Source organism: Trematomus bernacchii, unplaced genomic scaffold (assembly GCF_902827165.1).
Source record: "Trematomus bernacchii unplaced genomic scaffold, fTreBer1.1, whole genome shotgun sequence".
Taxonomy (NCBI): Eukaryota; Metazoa; Chordata; class Actinopteri; order Perciformes; family Nototheniidae; genus Trematomus; species Trematomus bernacchii.
Genome location: NW_022987828.1, coordinates 9,149,609 through 9,161,043, shown reverse-complemented (window position 1 = coordinate 9,161,043; position 11,435 = coordinate 9,149,609). Strand labels below are relative to the sequence as shown.

General features: G+C 38.1%; 1 protein-coding gene across 1 annotated transcript in view; it reads right to left on the bottom strand.

The window, feature by feature from the left end:
- Positions 1 to 1,337: 1,337 nt before the first annotated feature.
- Positions 1,338 to 11,435, bottom strand: part of LOC117499515 (calcium-activated potassium channel subunit alpha-1-like) — a 125,025-nt gene continuing 114,927 nt past the window's right edge. Inside the window, exons 28-31 of the mRNA XM_034151930.1 lie at positions 10,876 to 11,070; positions 10,316 to 10,434; positions 9,334 to 9,558; positions 1,338 to 5,913 (exon numbers count right to left, since the gene is read on the bottom strand). Of these exons, the coding sequence (XP_034007821.1) occupies positions 5,892 to 5,913; positions 9,334 to 9,558; positions 10,316 to 10,434; positions 10,876 to 11,070 (561 nt within the window). The 3' untranslated portion in view covers positions 1,338 to 5,891. The remainder of the gene's footprint in view (positions 5,914 to 9,333; positions 9,559 to 10,315; positions 10,435 to 10,875; positions 11,071 to 11,435) is intronic.

Genomic DNA, 11,435 nt, shown 5'->3' with positions numbered 1-11,435 from the left:
TCATCGTGTCCATGGAGATATATGAGCCAATGCGATTCCAATGCTATTCCTACCCATCACGGTGGATCCCTGTTGATTGACAGTCTGACAGGTGAAAGTGATGGAGCAGCTAATAGCATGTCAGTTAACGTAAATCAAGACTAATGCCAGCCTCAAAGGATAAGCGGATTGGCGGTGTGACTTGGACCGTGGGGTCACCGACCCCTCCGCAGGGTGGGGATTGGTAAAATACAATAAACATTTATCTCAGGGTCCCCATGGTGATAGTCAAGGTCAGGCACTGGGTCTCCTGCAATTTCACAGTACCTGTCTATTGTATATACACTGTAAAGTGGAGAAGTGACATGCATACCACTGATCCTTCTCATGCTTTTTGATGTGGTTGTACAGTATATAAGAAAAAAGGAGATGAATTGATAGCTATTATCCGTTTTAACTGGAAGTTCTCAGATCTGAGGCGTATAGGCATCAGCCATCACAAACATCAGCTTTTTTAAATGAGCCATGAGGCCCTTTATGAACATTTTTTAGCCAGTAATGTAGTAAGTAATAGTTTTTAGTAAGTTTTTGTTTTTATTTTTTCTATCGAGTGATTTACGTATGTTTGTGCTCTTCCAACTGGTTTAAAGAGGGCAGGGCTCTGTAAGCAAAAAGTGATGTCATAAACATCGGGATGAAGATACATTTATAAATGGGATGACTTGTTGTCTTAATCATTATAAAGCGTATCACATATAATAGTTTTTAATTACATTTTTTTAAACACAATATACTAGACATTCTTTATAAAAATATGTTTGACATACTCTATGAGCTTTTTGGACATACTATACTATGCATTTTTTCATAAAACTTTGACATCCTATACTTTATTACATTTTTGAAGACATACATTTCATTAAGTATTTTTATTAATTTCTATACTATGACTTTATTCATGACTTTTTCACAACAAAATATCATATTACTTTTTTCTTTCATTTCTTTTTTACAAACTATACAATGACATTTTTTCATTAAGTTTTTTTATATACTATACTATGACTTTTCCATGGAACTTTTAAGATGGACAATAATATGACTTATTACTAGTGTATGACATTTCATATGACTTTTCTATGGACAAATATATTATGATGAGATTATTAATAAAAGGTTATGGTATACAATACTATTCCTTTTTTTAAATATGAAGTAAAATGACCTACGTGTTTATCCTAAATACATGTATTATAGATGTTGTTACTCTGACGATTGGAACGTTACTGAGGGAGCACAATAACAGAAGAAAACATTTCTTTGTGATTGAAATAAAACAAACAGGAGAGTTTCCAGGTTTAGAACACAAATACATCCATTTTAATTTGAGAAAATACAAAAAGAAACCATGTACAATCTATGTACAAACTTTTTGTACACGACAGTATATTTATCAGCAGATGATATTTGACAGAGTCAGGTAGATCAACTCAGCACCATCAAATAATCCTTTTATCCGTCATATTCAGAACACATCCAAACTAATTAGACTGCTATGTCAAACTCCTATTTGCTGCGATGATGATCTGTGTATTTACGCAAAAGCAATGTCCTGAATTTTTTTCCTGAACTGATAGGCAACCAAAAAAATAAACAAAAATTGCAACTTTTCTTTAAAAAAAACAACAAAAAAATTGCTGAATGCAATTTTAATGTATTGTTAAGACTTGAGACCCACGTCCCATCCCAATAAGTAGTATATGTTCTATTATATCTAGTACAATTCCCAGCAAATAAGTTATTATATCCATCCTTTACAGCAAAAAATAGATTAACAAAAATAATGCAACATACTGTAACAGTAACGTATGACGCATCATAGTCTTTGATTTGTTCAGTGGACACAACACATGTGATGTTACAGGCATGTGCCCCTATGTGCATCTTTCAGTCATCCATATCTAACTACACTACATAACACAACCTGATAAAACCAGCACACAGTGGAGACAATATGTGTGGTTTGACAACTGGGGCTGCTATCTGTGCGCCCCAGCTGCCTCTCGGGCTTCCTGAATGCCACTTTTCGCTATAGTGGGACTTTAAATGGGCCCTCCTCATGACCTTTTGCGCTGCCTGGCACTATACTGGCATGGAGGCATTGATGGCTTGGATGTTCTCCATGCCAGTATAAGAGACCGTTCTCACAGTGGAAAACACTTGGACTCAGCTCCCTCAGAGTGAGCTTTTGTCCCTGAATGACTGAAGGATGCTTGCTAAACTAAACTCTTCATGGCACTTCAAAAAACACTCTAAAAAACTTTAGAGGTATACATACAATGCAAAAAACCTAAAACATCTAGACATATGACAAGGTTTAGGAAGGAGAGACATCTCAGTCCAGTGTTATGAATAATGCCAGTCTGAATGAGTCGCACGATGATGGTTCAGGTAGAAAAAGCACAGTAATCAAGTGTTATGAAAACAAATGGTGCATTACTTTGTGAGTTTCTTGTTAATGCCAGTTTGCAGCATGTACTGTTTTATTTCTGAACAATGCTATGTTTAAGTAACTCATAAAATACTCTGTAAACAAAAAAGAAGCAGTTGTGACAGATGACATGCTGAAAAAATGGAATGTAAACCCTTTAAAAATGCAAAGTAATAAAAACTAAGAAAATTAAGGATGCTCTCTCTTTTAAAACCTCTGCTGAATTGGTGCTACCTTACGTCTTAGTGATGGCTGATTAATCAGATCAAATTTATATGTTTCCTACTAGAGTACTTTCCCAGAAAAATCCAGGATCTTTCATTTTCAAAATACACATTTGTCTTTTTTTGTTAACATAACAATCAGTTTGTCGATTCTATGTATAAGTCATTGCCATTATCAAATGTTAATAGTTCCTTACTGTTCAGGCTAGCAATTATGCCATTAAGAACCCAATTAAACATACATTTTACTCACATATCTTTTGAAAAGAAATCTATATGCTACAAAGTGTGACAACGATGTAATCACAGTTCAAAAGTTCACTTTAGGACGATGTGTATGAGGCTTCAGTATAGTTGCACCACACCCAAAAGACGGATATTGAAGCTCAGATCATTTTTGTTTGAAAAATAAATGTGGTTTATATAATGGGTGAATTCAATTTACACAAACATATTTAGCACAATATTATGTTCTTTTTCCAAATGTTTTTTTAGATTTACTTTAACTTTACAGCATCTAGAGGAGAATCACCACATTAAACAGACAGCTTCTCACTGTCATATTTAAAATGATATTTTGTGGAAAACACACTGTGCTTTAGTGAACACTCTTCCTCATCACGAGGGACCTAATTTAGGTCAAACAATGAAGGTCATTCAGTTCTGGCCTGCGCACAGAGGGAGCTATTATCTATTATCTTCTTGTTATTATTACCACTCTGATCTGCTCTTCAGCTACACTACAACATTTACCCCCCAACACATCATTACTTTTCACCTTTTTCTTTCTTTCTGCGTGTTCGCAGCAAGGGATGCCTAGTATCAGACACATTATTTTGTAGATACGACTCATCTGTTGCGACTAAAAGAGGTTCCAGATGAGACTTAATCTATGTCTGCAAGGACTCAACAGAGCTGAGCTGCCAGGCTGAAGATGGTGGTTTCACAATGCAAGCTAGTCTAAGCTTTATTGGCTCCAGAGTGATGCAGTTTGTTATCGAGGGGCAGGACGATAAAATAAACATTTTGTTTTAGTATGATGTGAAAAAATGGTGATATAGTCAAACACAACATTCTTTGATATGTAATTGTAATAAAGATATTATTTGAGTCTTTTTTTCTCTCCCATAGTACTCTTACATGGTTATTCTATAGAAAAATAAGTATAAATCGATTATGTTTATGGATACAAAATAATGTTTAAATGTATAAGTCCACCTACATATTTGCATGACATTTATGTATCAGGAGTACAAGGCTCAAGCCTCCATCCTCCATCTCTATCACATCTGGGTTTGGATCCGTAGGGCCTAAACAAGTGCAAAATGCACGCTCATGTTGTCACAGGCTAGCATAAAGAACACTGGTTCCTCGTCAGTATCCTTATTGGCAGTCTGTGGTATTGTTGCATTTCACCCCAACTATTTTTGAGCATTTCCCCATGTTAGAGGAACGGACATAGCAGCTAAACTCCTGGGAGTTTTGAGGCGTGTGACATCTGGATTGGCTACAGAGAACATCCAAGCTCTTTACTGCCTCTGTGCCAACCCTGTGCCAGGCAGCATTGATCAAAGGAGGACCCATTGATGCCCACTGTATGCGATGTGGCATTTCCTTCCTCAGACATTGACTTTTTGTAACAGACATAACATTCAGAAAATACACCACTCTTCTTTGTGATCCCAAATTCTGCCGCAGTTTTCACGGCAAAGCGTTAACGGTGGGCACGCAGCTGCTGTCCGCGTTAGCTCAAGGATAGTTGGGGAATTTGGTTTGTTTTTGATGCAACAATATCATTTTAGTTTTAGATCCAAACCCATCTGACTCTCTACTGTTTGTTTTTCTACCATGACTTTCATTTTAGAGCAAAGATCCCACATGCTGCTCCTCTAAAAGGTGCACCAACACATACAAAGCGATGGAACAGATGATCACGACGAGTGGCTGTGATGCACACGCGCAGACACACACACACACACACACACACACACACACACACACGCACACACACACACACTCACACACAGCGTGCATATAATGTAAATGCTTCTGAACGCATGAAGCTAAGGGTAGGTTGTTTCAAATCCTTCCCATGTTTTCAGGTTGATCAACTGCACTGTATCCGTTATAGAGGGGGCTCAGGCACATATCATGCGATAGGAGCTTAAAACAGAGTCACAGGCTTCATGATCGGACATATCAGCAGAAGACATTTAGGTACAGGGTTCTCCTTAGTCGGCACACACCAACACCGCACTTCGAGTTTTTAGACTACTGTTTTGCAAGACGGTTTTCTTCTGCAGGACTGGAATGCTCTCACTTAACATGACAAGTCAACGGTGAAGTAGCAAACCTTAAGCAATGACATGATGTATAACAACCTAAGAAGATTAGTATGCCTTGAAAGCCAAGCAGCCCTCCTCCCTCTTCTTTCCTTCCGTCATCTCCTCAGCGACATTTTATTGAGGGGGAATCTGGTGGTTCCAGTTGTTCCGACAAAAGAAACTTGTTCAGTTTTAGTGCAAATAGAACAGAAGCAGACAGGAGACATGAAGTCGGTGAACCCAGCTGGTTAGACGTAATGCATCTGGGCGGATCTTTGGGAGATGATATGATCAGTTTATCGCCGCAACCCTCATCCTCCAAGAACCAGTCACCTTAGCAATGGAGTCTGGTCACACGAAGAGGTGAACTATTGCAAAGAATTACAGGAAGTACTCTCTTTTTTTTGTCAACTCTTAAAATAATTCCAAAAAGTGCTAGGGGGAAGGGGCTGTACAATCCTTATTTGATTGTCATTATGTACATCACTATGGATACATTAATAAATAAAACAAAGTCCAAGATCATGGAAGTAACATTAAAAGGTATACACATAGGAGGTCCCTTTCCGGTTTGGGTTTCTGTCCAACCCCTGATTTTAACAATGAGTGAAGAGAAATGTGTCAGTCTTCAACATCCCTGTCACCATCATCATCATCATCACCATCAATCCTCCATGGGTGATCTTCTATCTCCTTTGAAAGAGCGTACAGATGTCTGGTGGGTCAGCAAGAAAACCCTGTGTTCAGCATTCATCTTCAACTTCTCTGATCGGTGGAATCAGACTACTAGTGGATTTGTATTGGTTGACTTGGTTGGCCATGTGAGTGCTCATGGGCTTGATCTGAATGTTCCGTGGGTATGCATTTTCTGGTTCATCTGTAAACCATTTCTTTTCTGGAGGCGAGGGAGGAAGAAGAGAAAACAGAGTTAGTTTGAAAAGTAAGGAACTTTGGATGACTTAAAAACCATACTGCCTCAGTTTAAGTGGTACATTTGCATGGCATTCTTTGTGATTAGCATCAAACTGGGAGGTCCAGGTTTAGTCGGTTTTCTGGAGCACTGAGCCATTTTGACATTTATGGTGGGATTGTGTAATCAAATACATTTGTGTAAATTGATTGATAGATTAATTTCTGAAGTATTCCATTTTAAATAACTTCATCATATGGGTATTTTTTTAGATCTTTATTATTATTGGGTCATGTCTCCCACATAACAAAAAACTCACTTCCTCTTCCATTCTAGCTAAGCAGACACTCAAATGTGTACAGGTTTTGAGATTTCTGATGCCATCTCAATACAATGTAGGATAATTTCATTTAGATTGTGTTGCTCATAGCAACAGTGTCTCCCGTTTTCAATGGAACTGCTTTCTACTCTTTAGCTCTTAAGCTGGTTCAATGGATTATCCAAACTAGTTTATCTTCGAGGTGTAAAGTGACATTTAATTTGACTATTAAGTCAATGCAAAGATGCGAGAGCAGGGCAGAAACAGACGTGAGTTTGCATTGGGATGCACAAAATGCGTTTCAAAATCCCCATCATTTCAAAAAAAGAAGCTTATCTTGAGGCTTTCTGACTCCATTTGGCGCATGTATACAGACAAAGGAAAAAGACTGGAGGAGAATTATCTGAAGGGCTTGAGTTTCTGTTCTGAAACGAGTATGTCGCTAGCTAACTACAGCTAACATCTTTAAAGTCTGCGAATAACCTTTTCGTTTTTGTCTTGTTTTTCAAATGTGTGCAATCACTGGATTTTATTTGACTTAATTTGAAGGGAGACCATGTTGCTGGGAAGTAATGTTATTGTAGATATTTTACGATTAATTTCCCATACTTTGAGCACCACAATCAATATTCAATATTGTTGAGGTGGAGGCAGAAATCTAAGAAATAAATATAAACCTATTTATCACACAGTGTTTATACACAAAAAATATGTTTTGAATATTGCATTTTTTGGAGCTGGCCCTTTTAGCTGCCTTACACATGATACTATATCTTAAATGTGTACACTCATGCTTAAAGTTAAATATTGTATGGAAGAGCTTTGGAATATTTGAATATGTAATTTTCATGTCATGTTTAAGTAGGCTATGAAAACACTATTTTTGAGCAAAGAGAACGGTGTATGCCAGGTGTCAGAAGTTTGTAACCTCTTCACAGGTATCTGTAATGCCATTCAAGATGTCACTTCTGTTGGGTGAAGTTCAAATTGTAACTTTGCTATGTGGAGCAGACCATGTGTGTGAGAATGTACGTGTGTGTGTGTGTGTGTTAGCAAGCTTTAGGCTGGGGGGCCATGTGGTACAGCACAGGCATTTGATGTGAAGAATTGTGCCCGAGGTTAAGCAAGATGTCTGCCATCTCTCTCCAGAGTCTGCTGCTGATACGGTGAACTTAAACCATCACATCAGGTGCACAGGGTGGGAGGGAACTTATAGACTCATATCCCCCTTCAATTTAAACTTTAGATTGGTCACACCTCCCACTTTCTTGGTGTGACTGATGGCACAGGGCTGGACACACTTTCATAAAGTTCTGTGAAAAAGTAGTAGTCAGCAATTGGCTGCATCAGGGGGATTTGAATCAGTCTGACCTACATGTGAGCTATGATCTGAGTATGTTCAGTCAGGCAACAAGTGGTGCATTTATTCTGATGCTGGTACAATTATAACCTACTTTACTCAAATAGAGAACAAATATGACATTTCAAGGTATGCTACAGTCATCTAATAGCATTCAATAGGAAGATGTGCAAACACACAGATCTCTCACACAATGCAAACCATCTCAAGTTGAAATAAATCATAAAGAGGCATGATAAATGATGAAAAGAAAAAGTGAAAAAAAGGATTGGTGTGGAGGAGAAAATAACTCATATCATCAAGTGCATGACTGAGGTAAAGGCATAAAGAAAAGGGGGGGTTTGGTCTCAACCTCATGCAATGTGGAGATGGTCCTGATCATGGCAGGGAGGAGGCAAGAGCAGCAGCAGACATTTTGCTTTCCAGATGAAAGCAAAACTTAAACTGAGGCATGGTTTACTTAACATCTGAAGAACATAATAAATAAAACAAACTCCCCTCGTCATAACAACATCCACAGAGGAAATAGTTATGACCAGGACCCCAGGTAAAGGTTGCTAAGTCATGCAGAATCGTTAACTTGCATACCTTGGCCCATTCTATTCATCCTTGTTGCACTTCAGAAAAAGAGGTAAGTAATCTACTGTAAGTAAGTAGTATTTACAGTCAATACACAACTGACAAATGACTACCAGTCTAACTAAGGCTTACATATTATTTCTACTATAGTATTTAGGCTAGATCATACATCTTTATTTGAAGATGTATTGAGGAATAATTATCTACCATTGAAAGATTCCTGAGTACGTGCATAACAAATCTGCATGCTTTTAAATAATGTCACAATTCCAAAATACTTCATTCTCCCATAAATAGAATTCAAAGTTTATATTTTTGGGGGGAGAATAAGAAGTATATAACATGTAGGTAATCATATTTCAAACTATCCTATTATTTTATAATAAACAGAACAGGAAAGAAGGCTACCAACATGGACATGCAATAAAGCAGTACAAAAGCACCAACAAAATATCAACACTGCTAATGAGGAATGGTTTCATGAGTAACAGCTTATAAGTAATGTAAGCCAAATGTGCTTTATAGTAACTACAGTAGGTAAATCACAAAACATTACATCCATGATCAAGGCGTACTGATCACGTTTGTTAAATAGGCACAAATATCCAACGCACAACAATTCATAAATCACTACACATTAAAAAGAGTGAGAAACAAACACTAAATATTACGACAGATACAACAGGTAGACTGAACAACAAACTGAATGTGTGTTGTGTGATGTCAATATATCTGTCTGTGGTTGAGGCCTTAACTGAAAGCTTGTTTCCAACCACAAAGGCTGTGCCATCTAAACAAGTGGTTTTACTGTTTACAATGCCACAGACTTAATTAGTAAGAAAAGACTCTCTACCGTCTTTGACTATGATAAATGAACTTTCCACAAAGCGGGTTTACCATTTTGTTCATGTCATGTTATGATTGCTGTGATGCGAGAGTGAATACCACATGCAGATGATTATGAAGGAAACGTACACACGAGCATCGACGCAGAGCACAAATCTCACAAACAAACACACACTACACAGTATTATTTATCAGTGCATGTGTCACCACAGTCTGCACACAAACACACACACACACCAGGTCAGGTATAACACACTTAACATGCAGGCTAATACTCTACAGGCCACTTTAGTGTACGTACTTCTGTTTGTCGCGGGGCTCCCTGGTCTTACTGCTGCGGTTCTGCCGGTTGGAGGCCGGGATGGAGTGGACGGAGGAGCTCTTTTTGCTGGAGGAATGGGAGGAGTGGGAAGAGTGGGACAAGTTTGTTCGGGACTGGCCTGCGTTGTGGTCGAACTGCATCAGGCAGAAGATCAGGTCTGAGGGCACCAGCTCAAACTCATACGGTGGGTTCGTGATCACATATCTGCCCAGAAAACAAATGATAGGGACGATTAAATGTGTATAATACTTGAGGGGAAGCTGCAAACAGAGAAGGATACATCAAAGACAGAAAGGTATACTGTATATCGAGTACGCTTAATCCCTAAAACATTAAAAGGAGGAATATGAATAGATGTATGAGAACAAATGGATCAAAACTAAGGAGCTCAGTATTGCACAGTATTTACTTAAGGACGTTCAGAGACTTTTTAGAATTTCGTTTGTAACTAAAAACACTGTATATGCATGTGGAAATTATAAAGCAATTACTTGTATACAATAAAGAGAAAAAGTACTGCAATATTCATTATATTTAATACATGTTTTGTCAATAAGGAAAAACATTTTAATTACATTTCATAGATGTATGCATTACAATACAACATAATACTATTATAATAATCATGAGGCAATGCCATATATCATTTGAATAATGGGTTTGAATGGAAACATCTATGTCTGTTGAACAGTACGTTATTTATTTAGTTTAACAATTAAGGAGCATACTGATACGTTTTGAGCAATTTGTACTTGACTTGCAGTTATCTAAATGTTTTTATTATAGTATATGATTATCATTGGGTAATATATATTCAATACATGTCCAGGTCAATGTCAAAGTATTATCATTAGTCTCTTTTTTAAGTTTGTATTTTTTATTATTGAATATCTAAGACAAACATTTTAGATTGAATTAGTTAAAAGAATATTTTGACACAGATGAAAGGCAGTGTTTGTACCGTTTTGTGCACGGGCTCGGTCCATTGATGTGAGCGTCTCTTAATCTGTAGATTCCAAAGCACAGCATGTTGTACGTCTTCAGCGCTTTACAGAATAAGTCCCCATAGCAGCCGCCATCCTGATGAACAACAGAACAAAGACACCATCAGTGAGGTCTGTGTGAGAAACTGCATTGGTGGTAGTTCATGTATTGCTGAGGGAATCTTGTGAGCAAATGCAAACTGTTGGCAATGTAGACTGCAACAATATGCAAGGTTATTTGCTAATTCAATACAAATTATGCTATAATTCATCCAAGAAACAAATAAACACAGCATTGAAAGTTGTGAGTACAAATAACAAAAACCTACAATACAAAGTTGGAACCAATCGAATTTGGAATTTCTTTGATGGTGTTATTGTTTTCTCTAAAGCCATCTTCCTTCTCCACCCACTAAGGCCTGCTTTCCGTGATCACTGTCCTTCACATTGGATTAAGAGACGTGAGGAGCGGAGGCGGCCCGATGTGTGCTGCTGGGTACTGCCAAAACGTGTCATCTTCGCTTAAACATCCACTTACCCCCAAGTCTGCAAAAGGCCCGTCGTAGAGGGCTAGCTGGGCAACGCGACACCTGTCTCTGTTGGCCAGTGTCTGCGGTGTGCTGTATCCTCCTCTGAGAGCGTTCTCCTCAGCCAACAGGGCCTCCAGCTCTGGTGTGGCACCCCCTGTGACCAGCGTCCGAATCAGTGTGAGGATGTTATCATTGAAGTATGTCTGGGGAGAAGAGAGAGGGATATCAGTGAGCAGATGCCGGTAGAGTCACAAGTAGGGAGGTGGTAGATGAGGGAGAAAAGCAAAGCCCATATAGTGACCCTCAGACCCTAATCTTTTCACATAGTGATGACTGTGAGGGGAGGAGAAGACTATAGAAAGACTATAGAGGGCTCTGGTAGTAGCTTCTAATGTCTTGTTTTAAAAAAATATATATATATATATATTTGCATTTACCTCTATTGGTATGAGGCTTTGCAAATAGCTCTGGTTTTATCTGCTCAGGGTTTTGGAAATATGTCTTCGAGACCCCTTCCCACCCACAAGATACAACAGACTAAAATTACATTTTTTTTTTACATTGCATT